The sequence below is a fragment of the Oncorhynchus nerka genome, linkage group LG13 (genome assembly GCF_034236695.1).
Source record: "Oncorhynchus nerka isolate Pitt River linkage group LG13, Oner_Uvic_2.0, whole genome shotgun sequence".
NCBI classification, from domain to species: Eukaryota; Metazoa; Chordata; class Actinopteri; order Salmoniformes; family Salmonidae; genus Oncorhynchus; species Oncorhynchus nerka.
In genome coordinates this window covers 88,090,917-88,108,632 of record NC_088408.1, presented here as the reverse complement: position 1 = coordinate 88,108,632, position 17,716 = coordinate 88,090,917, and the positions used below count along the sequence as shown (strand labels likewise).

General features: G+C 42.4%; 1 protein-coding gene across 2 annotated transcripts in view; it reads left to right on the top strand.

Annotated features, from left to right (window-relative positions):
- LOC115140705 (ATP-binding cassette sub-family A member 2-like) overlaps nt 1-17,716 on the top strand; it is a 157,166-nt gene that overhangs the window by 87,668 nt on the left and 51,782 nt on the right. For both annotated transcript variants that reach the window (XM_065026805.1, XM_065026804.1), the window contains exon 15: nt 7,214-7,316. In XM_065026805.1, the coding sequence (XP_064882877.1) occupies nt 7,214-7,316 (103 nt within the window). The remainder of the gene's footprint in view (nt 1-7,213; nt 7,317-17,716) is intronic.

Here is a 17,716-nt window from a genome sequence, read left to right as displayed (position 1 = left end):
TAGACAATTAATACTCTAACCAATATTAGCCAACTCCAGACAACTATCTATCCATCAGTGTCTATCCAAGATGGCGTAGCAGTGCAGACGTGTTTTGTTCGTCCTCTCGTGTACTTTTGTATTTTTTCGTCTTTTAAAAAATATATTTCAATTTTATTTTCAATCTCTTCTCCATTTTAGTTCAATTATACCTTCCGGTAACCTGCCTCACCCAATGTGATACAGAACCGCTATTATTTTTTCATTTTTAAACCTTATAGCAAGAACCACCTAGCCATCAGAAGCTAATCAGCTAATTAGCTACAAGCTATTTAGTCACTGTTAGCCACTGCTAGCGGCCTTTAGCTTCTCCACAGGTACCATTCCTTTTTTTAGCTTGGATAATGCTCGCCAGCCTACCAGTAACGGACTGTCTCTCCACTACAACACCAGATTGCTGCCGTAATCCCTGGACCATTCTCCTGATATTCACAGCTAGCTAGCACCCACCGAGTTACCCAGTACCGAAGCTTTCCCTTAGGCCCATCTCCCGGCCTACTCAGTTGTTCACCTGGACTCCACCCAAACATGGCTAGAACACACTACTCCACCAGATCCTTGCCGTAAGCTCTGGACCTTGGCACCGGATCACCGCTGCTACCGAGTGGCTATAGTGGCTAACGCCACTTCCCCGAAGCTAGCACCAGTTAGCCGTGATTCAGGCGCATCTCCCGGATAGAAAACTAAACTACTACAACTACAATACCTCTTTCGCCATGTGGCTTGGATCCTTAGTCGACACGGCGCCCCGCCGCACCACCACAACTGGTATGCTGATAAATACTCCATCCGCTGTGCCTTCAACCGGCCTCCGTCGGACGTCGGAGCAGACACTTCCACTAGCCTCGGGCTACTAACTTTAAACGCAGTGTCGCCCGCGTAGCGAATACTCCGCGGCTTCCCTGTTCCATCTATTGCTGCCCCCTGGACCCTATGATCACTTGGCTACATAGCTGATACCCGCTGGACTGTCCATTAATCACGATACTCCATTCTGTTTATTTATTTGTTTTGTTTATTTATTTTTGTGTGTGTTTTTTTGTTGTTTATCTGTCGGCCCCAGCCGCGAACTCAGGCTCTGTATGTAGTTAACCAACCCTCTCTGCCCAGTCATCACCATTTTACCTGTTGTTGTTTTAGCTGATTAGCTGTTGTCTCACCCATTGTTGTCTTAGCTAGCTCTCCAAATCAACACCTATGGTTACTTTAAGCCTCGCTGTATCTCTCTCTCATATGTCAATATTCCTCGTATACTGTTCTTTAGGTTAGTTATCATTGTTTTAGTTTACAATGGAGCCCCTAGTTCCACTCATTATACCTCTGATACCTCCTTTGTCCCACCTCCCACTCAAATCAAATCAAATCAAATGTATTTATATAGCCCTTCGTACATCAGCTGATATCTCAAAGTGCTGTACTCATGCGGTGACCTCACCCATTATAACCAGCTTATCCAGAGATACAACCTCTCTTATCATCACTCAGTGCCTGGGCTTACCTCTGCTGTACCCGCACCCCACCATACCCCTGTCTGCACATTATGCCCTGAATCTATTCTACCACGCCCAGAAATCTGCTCCTTTTATTCTTTGTCCCCAACGCTCTATGTGACCAATTTTGCCTTTAGCCGTACCCTCATCCTACTCCTCCTCTGTTCCTCGGGTGATGTGGAGGTAAACCCAAGCCCTGCGTGTCCCCAGGCACCCTTATTTATTGACTTCTGTGATCGAAAAAACCTTGGTTTCATGCACGTCAACATCAGAAGCCTTCTCCCTAAGTTTGTTTTACTCACTTCTTTAGCACACTCCGCCAACCCTGATGTCCTTGCCATGTCTGAATCCTGGCTTAGGAAGGCCACCAACAATTCTGAGATGTCCATACCCAGCTACAACATTTTCCGTCAAGATAGAAATGCCAAAGGTGGAGGAGTTGCAATCTACTGCAGAGATAGCCTGCAAAGTTCTGTCATACTTTCCAGGTCTATACCCAAACAGTTTGAACTTTTAATTTAAAAAATGTACCTCTCCAGAAATAAGTCTCTCACTTTTGCCACCTACTATCGAGCCCCCTCCGCTCCCAGCTGTGCCCTGGACACCATTTGTGAATTGATCGCCCCCCATCTAGCTTCAGATTTCGTTCTGTTAGGTGACCTAAACTGGCATATGCTTAACACCCCGGCAGTCCTACAATCTAAGCTAGATGCCCTTAACCTTACACAAATCTTCATGGAACCCACCAGGTACAACCCTAAATTCGTAAACATGGGCACCCTCAACTTGACCTTCCAAATACACCTCCGCTGTTTTCAATCAGGATCTTGGCGATCACTGCCTCCGCAATGGGTCCGCGGTCAAACGACCACTCCTCACCTCTGTCAAACGCTCCCTAAAACACTTCTGCAAGCAGGCCTTTCTAATCGACCTGGCCTGGGTATCCTGGAAGGATATTGACCTCATCCCGTCAGTCGAGGATGCCTGGTCATTCTTTGAAAGTAATTTCCTCACCATCTTAGATAAGCATGCCCAGTTCAAAAAATGCAGAACTAAGAAAAGATATAGCCCTTGGTTCACTCCAGACCTGACTGCCCTTGACCAGCACAAAAACATCCTGTGGCGGACTGCAATAGCATCAAATAGTCCCCACGATATGCAACTGTTCAGGGAAGTCAGGAAACAATACACGCAGTCAGTCAGGAAAGCAAAGGCTAGCTTTTTCAAGTAGACATTTGCATCCTGTAGCTCTAACTCCAAAAAGTTTTGAGACACTGTAAAGTCCATGGAGAACAAGAGCACCTCCTCCCAGCTGCCCACTGCACTGAGGCTAGGTAACACGGTCACCACTGACAAATTTGACATTTCAACAAGCATTTCTCAACGGCTGGCCATGCCTTCCTCCTGACTTCTCCAACCCCGGCCAACAACTCTGCCTCCCCCGCCGCAGCTACTCGCCCAAGCCTCTCCAGCTTCTCCTTCACCCAAATCCAGATAGCAAATGTTCTGAAAGAGCTGCAAAACCTGGACCCCTACAAATCAGCTGGGCTAGACAATCTGGACCCTCTCTTTCTAAAACTATCCGCCGCCATTGTTGCAATCCCTATTACCAGCCTGTTCAACCTCTCTTTCGTATCGTCCAAGATTCCTAAAGATTGGAAAGCTGCCGCGGTCATGCCCCTCTTCAAAGGGGGTGACACCCTAGACCCAAACTGTTACAGACCTATATCCATCCTGCCCTGCCTATCTAAAGTCTTCGAAAGCCAAGTTAATAAACAGATCACTGACCATTTCGAATCCCACCGTACCTTCTCCGCTGTGCAATCCGGCTTCCGAGCCGGTCACGGGTGCACCTCAGCAACGCTCAAGATACTAAACGATATCATAACCACCATCGATAAAAGACAGTACTGTGCAGCCGCCTTCATCGACCTGGCTAAGGCTTTCGACTCTGTCAATCACCGTATTCTTATCGGCATACTCAATAGCCTTGGTTTTTCTAATGACTGCCTCGCCTGGTTCACCAACTACTTTCCAGACAGAGTTCAGTGTGTCAAATCGGAGGGCATGTTGTCCGGACCTCTGGCAGTCTCTATGGGGGTACCACAGGGTTCAATTCTCTGGCCGACTTTTTTCTCTGTATATATTAATGATGTCGCTCTTGCTACGGGCGATTCCCTGATCCACCTCTACGCAGACGATTCCATTCTGTATACTTCTGGCCCTTCCTTGGACACTGTGCTAACTAACCTCCAAATGAGCTTCAATGCCATACAACACTCCTTCCGTGTCCTCCAACTGCTCTTAAACGCTAGTAAAACCAAATGCATGCTTTTCAACCGTTCGCTGCCTGCACCTGCACGCCCGACTAGCATCACCACCCTGGATGGTTCCGACCTAGAATATGTGGACAACTATAAATACCTAGGTGTCTGGCTAGACTGTAAACTCTCCTTCCAGACTCATATTAAACATCTCCAATCCAAAATCAAATCTAGAATCGGCTTTCTATTTCGCAACAAAGCCTCCTTCACTCACGCCGCCAAACTTACCCTTGTAAAACTGACTATCCTTCCGATCCTCGACTTCGGCGATGTCATCTACAAAATAGCTTCCAACACTCTACTCAGCAAACTGGATGCAGTCTATCACAGTGCCATCCGTTTTGTTACTAAAGCCCCATATACCACCCACCACTGCGACCTGAATGCTCTAGTCGGCTGTCCCTCGCTACATATTTGTTGCCAAGTCCATGCTAGGTAAAGCTCCGCCTTATCTCAGTTCACTGGCCACGATAACAACACCCAGCCGTAGCACACGTTCCACCGGGTATATCTCACTTATCATCCCCAAAGCCAACACCTCATTTGGGCGCCTTTCCTTCCAGAATCAGAGCTACAAACTGTCAAGCCATTAATATCAACATCACAGCTACAAAGGATTTAGACAAAACAAAAACAGACTGGAACCCTGGCTATATCAAATGAATTAATATGAGGAAAACTCTTCTGTTTTTTACAGAATTTGAATGATGGTATTTTCAAATGTTGTTGTGTTGTTGTTGTGTCGTTATTGTGTCATTGTTTTTCTGTCATTGTTGTGTCGTTGTGTCGTTGTTGTATCGTTGTTGTGTTGTTGCTTGGTAAACTCAAGGCTGCACTTGTTGTTTTAGCGTTATCTGCACAATGGGAAAGTGTTAACAGGATATACATAGACTATAGACTATAAATCAACTGCCTAAAGTGTAAACAGGATATACATAGACTATAGACTATAAATCAACTGCCTAAAGTGTAAACAGGATATATATAGACTATAGACCATAAATCAACTGCCTAAAGTGTTAACAGGATATACATAGACTATAGACCATAAATCAACTGCCTAAAGTGTAAACAGGATATATATAGACTATAGACCATAAATCAACTGCTTAAAGTGGCTTCACTGAGGACACAATTGTTGTGTCAAAAGTATTGTTTTGTTGCATTAAAGACCAAAATTGGTTCAAGAAAATTGTGATAAATAAAAAATATATACGCGTTTCATTTAAGGACCACAAAATTGACAGCTGTGCCATATAGATTGCAAAATAGTGGTAAGATATTTTCGATGTACCGATTCCATGGCACATGGTTTATGAATTGACACGCAAAACTTAGAATGTTTCAATATAAATGATTATACCTAATTCTTGCAACCAATATAATATTATATATATATGGGGGATACAACATTAACAGCTCTGCAGATTTTGCTGCGAGGAGGTAGAGTCATTAGATAATTTATTTTGGTACTGTCTATATGTAGCTCGTTTTTGGTCACAGGTCCAGGAATGGCTGAAGAATTGCAACATTTACCTGGAGCTAGCAAAAATGTTTATCTTCAATTTACAATCTGTAGAAACTATGAGAATATAAAGGTTCAGAACTTTTGTGAAGCATCCTAGCACAGTTGAAAAATATATGGCAAATAGAAATCTGTTGTAGAAATTCAATTCATCTATGTTTTAACACCAAATTAAAATCAAACACTCTGTCAATTCATAAGGATTTGTTTGACCCTTATTTTATAGAAATGGACAGAGCCCAGTCTTAAAGTCAAACAGCAGCTTTTATTCACGAGAGTACTGCTCCTTACACATTTTACACGTCAGCGGTTTCTAAATGTTCCGTCTCTTCTTGACACTGGTAGAAAGGCTCTATAGCTCTCAAGCCTTCCCTCCTCGCCTAGAGCCAAGCTCAGTCAGTGTAGATAAGCATTCTAGCCAGTCTGGAGATATAGTTCATTCATTTCTACCAAGGAACAGACAGTCATTGTTCTAATTCTCGATTATATTTGCACACATTATATTCAGTACTAAGATTAAAAAGACAATTCATACATATACAGTAACATAATAGTATTCTGATTAGTACATATACAGTAACATAATAGTATTCTGATTCGTCAATCCTGATTGAAATGTATACATAATTAGTCATCATTGATAAAAATTCCCTTAACAAAATCCAAAATGGATGGTGTTAAGAGATAGATGGGAGGGGTTGAATGGAGCTGAAGGGTGGGACTAATAACAAGATAACCAATGTAAAACATACGGGGTCTGTAAAATGTATATAGGTTCAGAACTTTTGTGAAATAGCACAGTTACAAATATATGGCAAATATAAATCAATCTGGTTGGACATCAGAAATAGAGGAAGTCCAGGACTAAAAACAAACTAAATATAACTATTGTAAAATAGATTGTGTCCGTAAAATGTATATAGTATGTATAAGCTGGAAGTAGAAGCCTAACTATTATTGTTTATTAGTTTACACCAATTAGGGGAGGGGTGGTAGGGTTTGCGGGAAATAATAAAGGAAAATATATTTAAAAAATATATATGTGTATATATATGTATGTACGTATATACGTATGTATAGGTATGTGTATATGTATGCACGTTTATATATATGTGGGTCTGTGTGTATATATATATATATATATATATATATATATATATATATATATATATATATATATAAACATATTTACTCAAAAATATATGGGGGATTGAAATGATACAGACAATTACATTGATGGAAGCTACAATCTATCCACAATATTAGAGCTGATCAACCCCCTAAAAGAAAGGGGGAAAAAATATATATATATATAAATATATATATTGTGGTAAACTGGTGATCCTGAAGTGGGCACACCTGTGTGGGTGCCAAGGCCAAGCTGCAGATACAGCACTTTTTCTCAGAGATTCATCTTTTATTTACGAAGCAGGAGAGAAAAAGACAAGCTGCTTATTTGACACATAAAGTTAATACAAATAATGCATTGGAACTGACATGGCGGTCTGTTGAGTGTACTGTACATAGAGACATCCTGGGCTCACTGAGACAATACCATTGATTTAATCCAGAACAGATAGACTTTTACCTCCGCATTGTAAACCACACTGATTACCACACTGATAACCACATTGCATTGGGTAGTGTGGTTAGGATACAACTTGATGGGATGGCTTATTCAGTGAGGTGTAGAGGGGCCCTGTCATCTCTGCTGCGTCTTGATGTGTGTGTGTGTGTGTGTGTGTGTGTGTGTGTGTGTGTGTGTGTGTGTGTGCGTGTGCGTGTGCGTGTGTGTGTGTGCGTGTCTTCCTGTCTGCCTGCCTGTGTGTCCTCAGATATGATAGAGAGAGCCATCATTAACACGTTTGTGGGTCATGACGTGGTGGAGCCTGGGAACTATGTTCAGATGTTCCCCTACCCCTGCTACACCAGAGACGAGTAAGACCTGGAACTCTCTCTATACACCTCTCCTCTCTCTCACCTCCTGGTTTTCCTTTAAAAACAATAACTGTTAATTGTATCACTTCTATTTTGATGTTACTTCTGAGATGATGACTTTGCATCGTCCATGTATATTAGATAGATAGATAAATAATGGAATATGTCACACATCTTCCTTTGGTAGCTACACTAGAAATGAGCAAAACATGTTGCTGTATCTATTCTTTACTCTAATCAGCTCTCTATCTCTCTCAGACCCTGACTCTCATTTATGTCCATATCCTAACTTAAGATGCATAACTCTCACTGTTGAGATGTGTTTTTACATTCAGCATCACTGCGTCAAGAGAAATATAGTATTATTTTTAACAGAAATATCTACATATATTTTGGGATGTTATGTATACCTGGAAATAATCAGAATTCATGTAAACATTGCAGTTTTGAAAACATAGCTTGTCCCCCCAAAAATAGTATCTTGACACAACTTACGTATGGAGTAAGTTAAGCCTCCTACACATTTCTGTAAAGAATGAAATATTACCATTACCCTTTTAAAACAATGTCTATCTTTATTTCCCAAACACAATTCAACAGAATCACAACCACTTTTAGTCTTTTCATCATTTTAAGCATATTTGACACTTTTAACAGACCAGGCCCGTTGATGCCTGATATACTGGTGATAATGCCTTGCATTACGCCTGTGAAGAAAACACTTACATTTGCTCAACTTGACATTAGCTCATCCATTGTCTCAACTTACCCCAAGGAAAACATTTTGACTACACTGTAAACAAAATATCTAGCTGTTTCAACTCAATGTTATTAAGTAACTGGTTACACCGACTTTTTTTGTTTACTCAACCTTTCGTCAAAAGTGTTACTGTCACGTCCTGACCATAGAGAGTCCTTATTTTCTATGGTAGAGTAGGTCAGGGCGTGACTGGGGGGTTAGTCTAGTTTATTATTTCTATGTGGGGTTCTAGGTTTGTTTTTCTATGTTGGTGATTGTGTATGATTCCCAATTAGAGGCAGCTGGTAATCGTTGTCTCTAATTGGGGATCATATTTAAGTAGCTGTTTTTCCCACCTGTGTTTATGGGATATTGTTTTGAGTTAGTGCACGTAGCATCTCCTTAGTCACGGTTCATTGGTCGTTTATTGTTTATTGTTTGTTTTGCTAAGTTTCACTTTATAATAAATTATGTGGAACTCAACATTCGCTGCGCCTTGGTCCGTCTCTACAAACGATCGTGACAATTACCTGAACTTAACATTTTGAGTTGGCCCAACATGAGAAAACGTAGGCACAAATTCTGTAAACTTCAAATAATGTGTTTGCTCAAATTGTCTCATATGTTCATTCAACTAGAAAATATTATTACTTTCCTAAAAAGGTCTGTGGAACTAGTTTTTTAACATACAATGTCTTTTAACATACAATGTTTTTAACATACATATTTGACACACATTGACATACATTGTGCATGTTCATTTATTTTATACAGTAATTCCTATTTACTCACCTGGGATTTAATCTCATAACCTCTTGGTGCAAAGCATTTTAATCATCCTGATACGCTACCATGTCTGTGTCAATAACTGATTTCACCTGTATTGCTACTGTCGTGGAAATTCACCACTAAGGATTCAAACTCAAAGTAAATTAATCAATCTTTGTTATCATGGCCGGAGAGGTTCACTAACTCAATGTAAGCCTGATGAAACTCTGAAAATGACTGTTCCCTTTTCAGTCCCTTTATACTGCTACCCAAGCAAGTCATATAAGCATGGTTGATTCCTGCATGAGACTAACTGATACCAAACCAGGCTTCTTAACTTGAAACTGAGATATTGTATCACTATTTATAGTTCCCAGAGTAATGTTCTGGTTGTACTGTCAAATTACTTATCAGTGATAGTGTGGTTTACTCCTTAGTGTAGTCAATCCATCACTCGCATGAACCCAACCCAGTCCATTGTACATTGTCACATGAACCCAACCAAGACAGGTTATCACAAAGCAGCATTTTACTAAACATACGATCTGATACACACAGAGAACGTTTACATCACACTCCTTTTATCACTCTGTGATAACTATTGTTACATTTTAAGGTAAGCATTAGATTATGGCTAAAACTATCAAAGGGCGTTCTATCAAAATACTTCTATTAAAAGTAGGTTGAAATCAACACATAAAACCAGACACTGTATCCGTTCAAACCCTTCATTCTGGGTTGTACAATCTCACTAGTAACTGATGCTTATTCCATAGCCCTTACACTTGTAAAACCATTGCAGTAGAATGGTTTAACTTAAGACCTTCACTTCATACAGTTATACACATGCTTCATTACACAATTTCATTTATGTCAATTCTATCACCATAAGCAGGGGGGGCATGGTCATGCTCTTCATGGCCTTCAGTGAGTTCCTTGTAGTCCTCATTATCTTCATCATTCTCATCAGCAGATGGCATTTATTTTAGCCAAATCAAACTAACAGTGGACATAATAGTTGCTTAGACCTGTGAGACAAAAGAAGAGCACAGTGCCTCAAGCAGTCTCTGCTATGTAATCTGCTAAGTAGGTGACATTCATAGACGAGTCAGGAACAAAGGTGCAACACTCATCTCCAATGACTGCACACATTCCTCCCTGACTTCCTCATAGGTAGTCTAGAGCTTCACGATTTTGTAAGGCCAATTTTCGAAGTGCTACCATTTCAGTACTGAGGGCCTTAAAAGGGCTTTTGACATAGCATTAGCCACTCCATAATTAGGGAGCATTACACAAGTAAATTGTGACAGGGCCATTTGAATATGAGTAATCCCTGCCAGTGAGCACTGCTGCAGGGGGACAATATCCCGGGAAATTAATTATACGTCATCTGGCACTGCTCTCAAAGCAGGAACAACGAACCCAATAGTACACACTACCCCCAAATGATCTGGTAGGACATAATATGCGCTGTTCCGACATAACCAATAGGTCCCATTAGGGTCTGATTTACTTGTTTCCAAGGTTATATGAAGCACTGAGAAGAACACAGTTACATTTGAGAGTCTGCGCATCTGCAAATAATAAACTGTCAGTGATCAATTTGATTCTCCATCAGTCCATTGTACAATTGCACACATTTTCACCTAGGTAGACATACCCATTACCCTGTATACACCGGCATTCTATTGGGATGGGTGTGGGACAGATTTTATTTTCACAAGGTCTTCTATAACTACTTATCCAAGTTTGGTTATAAAAAGCAAAATAAGGTCCGGTCGTCAAGGAGGGGAATTGTAAACCTCAGTGCTGGAAGCATGGAAAAGTCTCATTTACACCGGCTGGGACACCCAGTAAAGGGAGCCCATCACCTACCCCTATGGGCCTAGCCCACAGGCCCAACAGGAAGTGCTTGGGGAGAGTCCATTCGCCACCATCTGTGCTGTGGAAATTAATGAGTTCATAGTGTCTTTGAAGTCTTGTTTTCCTTTCACAACCTTACCAGCTTCTTCTCTGCCTCTACTCCGGGCCTGCGGTGGTCCCGTTGGCTGGGGACGGTCCCTGGATCCTTCTAGGTCATTACTGACCAGCGGGAGGCAGACGACGGTCTCCACTATCACGTGAGACCAATCCAGAAACAGGTCCTTTCGCATTCACCGATCCTCCTCACCATTCTGATTTCCTGGTTCTCGCAACTTCCTGCAGTAGGATGTATGTGTCCACGTATCTCGTTCTGCTACCTTGACAGCCAAGGATTTGGTAAGGAGCACCTGGTATGCTCCCTTTCACCTGGGGTCTTTCCAACTTTTTCTTTGAAGATCCTTGACCACAATGAAATGTCCTGGTTTCACGTTGCGGTGAGCAACACCTGCAAGGTTCGGCAGAGAAGCCTTCACTTGTGTGAAGAGAGTATTAAGAACACTGTTAAGAGATACACAATAAGCCACCGGGTCCTCCATTCCTTGAAGGGTTAACCTATTTTGGAGGAAAGGATTGTTAGTCATTCTCATGGGGAGTCCAGTTAGTACCTCGTGTGGGGAGAGACCAGTCAGTGTGAGACCTACCTCTCATGCTCATCAGTGCCAAAGGGAGTACTTTTACCCAGGACAGACTCGTTTCTGCCATGAGTTTGGTCAATTTGTTGTTTAGCGTTTGGTTATCAAATCAAATCCAATTTTATTTGTCACATGAAATACTTACTTACAAGCCCTTAATTAACCAACAATGCAGTGCAAAAAAGTAAGAGATAAGAATAACAAATGATTAAAGAGCAGCAGTAAAAAGCAATAGCGGGACTATATACATGGCGTGTTGTACAGCACCCCCTGACTGTGGGAGGTAGGCACAGTGCGGTCTCAAGTCAACCTGCATTGCTTCTGATAAGGACTGAACAATCTTGTTTACGTAATGTCTACCGACAGCCCCCACCTTGGAATGATGTCTCGCAGGAGAGCTTTGGCCACATTACATGCTGTGGCTCTTTGACACGGGAATGCCTCAACCCACTTGGAAAACATATCAACAATAAACAAACAATATTTGTTTCCTTCACATGGGGATATTTCAATGAAGTCCATCATCAAATGCTCAAAAGGTCCTTCTGGCCATGGGTGAGATGTGGGGGTTATAGAAATACCACGTCCTACATTGTTAGTCAAACAAATATATATATTTTTTACAAAACTTTTCAGCAAACACAGTAAATCCCACAGTACTCCAGTATTTATTTACAAGATCTACCATCCCTCTTTTTGGTACATGGTCTTGACCGTGTGACAACTTTGTGAGGAATAGGAAAGTACAACGGGGCATGTCTGGTTGGCTCAAATGATCCTGCCACACTCCCAAGGTGTCCATATGTCAATGTCCAGTCCACCTACGTATTTCTGATGCATCAAACCTTGCCTGCAAAGCAACAATATCATTTACAGAGTAATGGTTAGTGAAAAACAGGAACTGAAAAGGGGGAAAGAAAAGAGGAAGCAGCTAGTTTCGCTGCACAGTCTGATTTTAGCATTCCCTTGAGAAATGCTATCTTTACCACTGGTATGAGCCTGACACTTCACCACAGCAACAGATGATAGTAACAATATTGCCTTTAGCAACTATCCATGAGCAATTGTTTTACCAGAAGACCCATAGTCTCAAAACCGTGCACCACCCCAAAAGCATACCAACTGTCAGTGCAATTGTTTACTGCTTTATCCTTTGCCAATATGCATGCTCGTGTTAAGACAAAAAGTGCTCTTTCCACAGTCTCTAAAGTGGTGACAACAGCACTTCCCATTTCCTTGCCACATCACCCAATCAGTTGCATCCATAACGCCTTTCATCCAAGGCCCAGTGTCTTCCCTCTTCATGTCTTTGGTCTTTGATAGACAGTGGGGGACAGCACCATTCACATCATACAGTTCTCTGTGCATCTGTGAGGAGGACTGCTACCGCGGTTAATGATTCACCATAGTACCTGCCATCAATTCTCAGTTTAATTTTTTTCTGGGAACTTTGTCCAGCGTATATCATAGCCTTGTTCTACTTCAATGGAGGGAACTGCTGTTATGTAGTGAAGGTGTTTTGGAACCTCCCAGCCTTCCTGGTTTTGGGATGTAAGGGACATCCCTCTGAGTTCTCCTTCCATGTCTGCATCTTCCAAATGCCAGGCATAGTAGGACTGTGCCATACATGGGAAAATTCCACTTGTTGGTGACGGACTGGAGACACCCTCTGGGTCACAGGAGATGAGGTCTCTTCCCAATAGATTTGCTGGTCATGATGATGAATACAAGAATCAATGTCTCTATTTCCCAGTTTCCCATGCTACTGGGAGGGGGTATGTGAGGGGTTCAATAGAGGGGATGCCCGGCGCGCCGACAGTTTTGTCACACCCTGATCTGTTTCATCTGTCCGTGTGCTTGTCTCCACCCCCCTCCAGTTGTCGCCCATCTTCCCCATTATCCCCTGTGTATTTATACCTGTGTTTGCCAAGTCAACCTACATTTTTCTCCTAGCTCCTGTTTTTTTCCCCAGTCTCTATTTTTCTCTTCCTCCTGGTTCTGACCCTTGCCTGTCCTGACTCTGAGCCTGCCTGACCATTCTGCCTGCCCTTGACCTCGAGCCTGCCTGCCCTGTACCATTTTGGACTCTGACCTGGTTATGAACTCTTGCCTGTCCCTGACCTGCCTTTTCACTACCCCTTGGACTATAATAAATATCAGAGCTCAAACCATCTGCCCCCTGTGTCTGCATCTGGGTCTCGCCTTATAATACGAACTGGCCATGACTGACCCAGCAGACTTGGACCAGCTCCGTCACGCTGTCTCCCTGCAGGGAGCTACCATTAAGAAACAGGAGGAGCTACTTCAGCTCCTGATGGAGGGGTTCCGATCTCTGGCGGAACACCACGACCAGGGGTTCAAGGCATTAATGGAGCAATTCTGTGAATTAGCTCGCAGACAGCACGCCACATCTAAGACCTCCCAGCCACTCAGTAACTTCCCTTCTATCCCGGAGATCCTGGAACCTGCCGCCGTTTCTTCCCCAGTGCGCCCTCATTTTTGAGCTTCAGCCATCTTCATTCCCTTCGGATCGATCGAAGATAGCGTATCTAATTACGCTAATGTCCAGAAGGGTGCTCTCCTGGACGACGGCTGTTTGTGAGCAACAATCTGCCGTTTGCCATAACCTGGAAGATTTCATGGCTGAGGTGAGGAAGGTATTCGTTTCTCTGGTGTCCGGGAGAGAAGCGTCTCGAAAACTACCAGGTAGATTTTCGCACATTTCCCGCCGAGAGTGCCTGGAATCCGGAGGCTCTGTTCGATATCTTCCTTCATGGACTATTGGAGGAAATCTAAGACGAGCTCACAGCTCGGGAGTTACCATTGGAACTTGATTCCCTCATCGCCCTTTCAATTAGGATTGAACGCCGGAGAGAGAGGAGTTTGGATCTCGGGAACATTCTTCCATCTGCTGCTACTTGCTCACCTTCGAAGGAATCCGGAAATCCCCGAAGTGTGTATTTCTGTGAAGAACCGAGTTCCCTTGAGAATCATCGGTGACGGGTGAGTTTGATACTCCTGAGCCTTTGCAACTGGGCAGAGTTAGTTTGTGGTTGAGGTCGATGCTTTTGACGTTGAAGTGGGGGCTATCCCGTCCCAGCAGTCTGCCCAGAATCAAAAGCGCATCTGAGTCTCGCCTTGTGTCATTATAAGTTTGCATTGTTCTTTTCGAAGGAATGAGTTTCAGGGCTGATTTCATCAGGACAGAGACTGCCGCATCAGTGTCTGCTAGGAATGGATTTTTTTCTTCCAGTATCTCAATGTGAATCAGTGAATTTTCTGTTGAGAGAGTAGTTAGTTGTGACATCTGTAGGGGTGTTTCTGCTTCTTCATCTTTTGTTTCCACCTCATCCTATTGTCCACCTCCTAAAGAGTCATTTAGCCTCACGTTTCTGGGAGGTCCATTAAACTCCTTTCTATCTTCATTATCTTAACAGTTTTTGGCGAAATGTCCTGGTTTATCACAGTTATAACACTTTTAACCGTTTCTTTCCGGGGGTCCAGAGTTTACACCTCTCCCCATCATCTCTCTCGTCCCCCACCCATTCCTCTTCCTCAACTTCTTCCTTGACCTCCGGCTCCGCTGTAGAACATCAGCTGAGCCGTTTACAAATTAGCCCAAGCTTTTGTAGTCTTGGCTTTTATCTTTCTTTCTGTGTGGTTGATATGTGGTTTCACATCAGCCAGTGTCTTTGTTTCCCATCCTATTAGGGTGGTGGTTACAGCTGTTTTTAGGTCTTGGCGTAAACCAGTGACACCAGCATGACACAGCAGACTGGTATATGGTTCCTGGTCAGAGGCAAGGAATATTTTTTCCATCCACTCTTGGTCATCTTTAATGGTCTCATTAGTTTTCATTGTTGTAGAGTGGATTTTCTGCCAGTCTGTGTGTTCTGATTTTCACAACCATCTCTTGCTGCGTTGCTGTCCTAGTCTCCTTTGCACTGGATCCACTTGAATTTCAGACAGGGGCAGAGTATTTCTTCAATTTCTCTGGTTGTTGGATTGGACATTGTTATTATAGCTTGTACTTCTTCTTCAAATTTCACTGCATCTTTAGCAGGATCAGTGACATCTTTAACTGTTGCCTTGATTTCATCCACATCCCATAGAATTTCCACTGTTATGGGTGCTCCTTCCTGCAGGTTTGGGTATTGTATGAGGGGTATATTGAATACTCTTGTGTATCTGGTGAAAGGGGTGGCATGGGGGTCTTGCGGTTGTCCATCATGGTTTAAATAGTCTTCAAAGCATAAGGGTGGATTTCTGTGTCGCTGTGGCCTTGCAAGATCCAATCCAGTCAACGAGCAATTATGCTCGCCTGAAGTTCCCAAAATGTGTCTGTGGAGTGGATTGAGGTGACTGGTAGGGTGGTGGCACTTGATCTTGTCCCCCTATGGCATTGGAGCTGTGGTTGGGGTAGCAGTAAGGGCTGTGCCCTCAATGGGGCTGTTGGAAATTCTGAATTCATTCTGTTCTCTTTTTTGTCTGTCTCCTTCTCTCACTTTTTTTTGTTTCCTTTCCTTTGTCTACTTGCTTCACCATTAATCCTTTCCTTTGTCTACTTGCTTCACCATTAATCCTTTCCTTTGTCTAATTGCTTCACCATTAATCCTTTCCTTTGTCTAATTGCTTCACCATTAATCCTTTCCTTTGTCTACTTGCTTCACCATTAATCCTTTCCTTTGTCTAATTGCTTCACCATTAATCCTTTCCTTTGTCTACTTGCTTCACCATTAATCCTTTCCTTTGTCTAATTGCTTCACCATTAATCCTTTCCTTTGTCTACTTGCTTCACCATTAATCATTTCCTTTGTCTACTTGCTTCACCATTAATCCTTTCCTTTGTCTACTTGCTTCACCATTAATCCTTTCCTTTGTCTACTTGCTTCACCATTAATCCTTTCCTTTGTCTAATTGCTTCACCATTAATCCTTTCCTTTGTCTACTTGCTTCACCATTAATCCTTTCCTTTGTCTACTTGCTTCACCATTAATCCTTTCCTTTGTCTACTTGCTTCACCATTAATCCTTTCCTTTGTCTACTTGCTTCACCATTAATCCTTTCCTTTGTCTAATTGCTTCACCATTAATCCTTTCCTTTGTCTACTTGCTTCACCATTAATCCTTTCACTGTTTTGCCCTTCAATAGGTCCACTTCTCTATCCCTCTTGTGAAAATCATCCTATTTCACTTTTATTTTCCTGTATCTCTTCTCTGTTTCTTCCAACGTTTCTCTGGCTTCTACAAGTCTCTCTGTACTGAGGGTCCCATATAAAGTGAATGCTCTATTTGTCCATTTAGTCCATTTAACTGTTTGTTCAAATACCCCACTCCAAAATATTCTGTCAGGGCCCCGAAGTTCACATTATTGGTCAATGTCGATGTTTGTATTTTGTGTCTTTGTAGTTACATTATTTATTTTATAATACAGGGATTTAGATATATATTCTTCACAAACTCCTTCACACTAGTGTTCTATTCATGCAACATATTCTGTAATAGTAATCTTTCCTTTAATGTCTTCACACCTCACATTACACAGAATCCCAACATAACGTCATCAATCGAAGTCCACACAGAACTTTCTTAGGTGTTCACATCCACACCACCAGCAACGATCAGCACAGCGCAATCAGCTTGAGAGGCACCAATGATCATGTTTTTACTCAAATGTTTTAATGGTTCTTTCAATGCCTCAGTACCGGTAAATCAGATGACCCGCGGTGGTGGACAGAAGCCCTATATAACATTATAAACGAGGTTCACCGAACCTTCGCCTAGTTTTTTCTTAGAACTTGGATCCCTTCTTAACATTACTTCATTTAAATTGACTTACTGAAATCAGTTGAGTTGTCCTTCTAGGTTTCTTGGATGTTGTGTTTACTCCCACAGTGGAGGTCTGGTCCGGATGGGTCCTCGTCCTCTTTGGTGAGACGGGAATTTCCCTCTTAAGCTTTCTGAAGAATGCGCCACCAGTGTTCCCTCTTAGACCTTCACTGATGGATCACGTCAAATATCAAACATCCTGTTTTGTGACCCCAGAATTGTTGTGGAATTTCATCACTAAGGACTCAAACTCAAAGTAAATGAATCAATCTTTATTATCACGGCGGAGAGGTTCACTAACTCAATACAAGCCTGATGAAACTCTGAAAGGGCCCTTTCCCTTTTCAGTCCATTTATACTGCTACACATGTCATATAAGCATGGTTGGTTCCTGCATGAGACTGACATCACACCAGGCTCCTTCTAGTTCCCAGAGCAATGTTCTGGGCGTACTGCCAAATTGCTTATCAGTGATAGACTCCTTTGAGTAGTCAATCCATCACTCGCTTG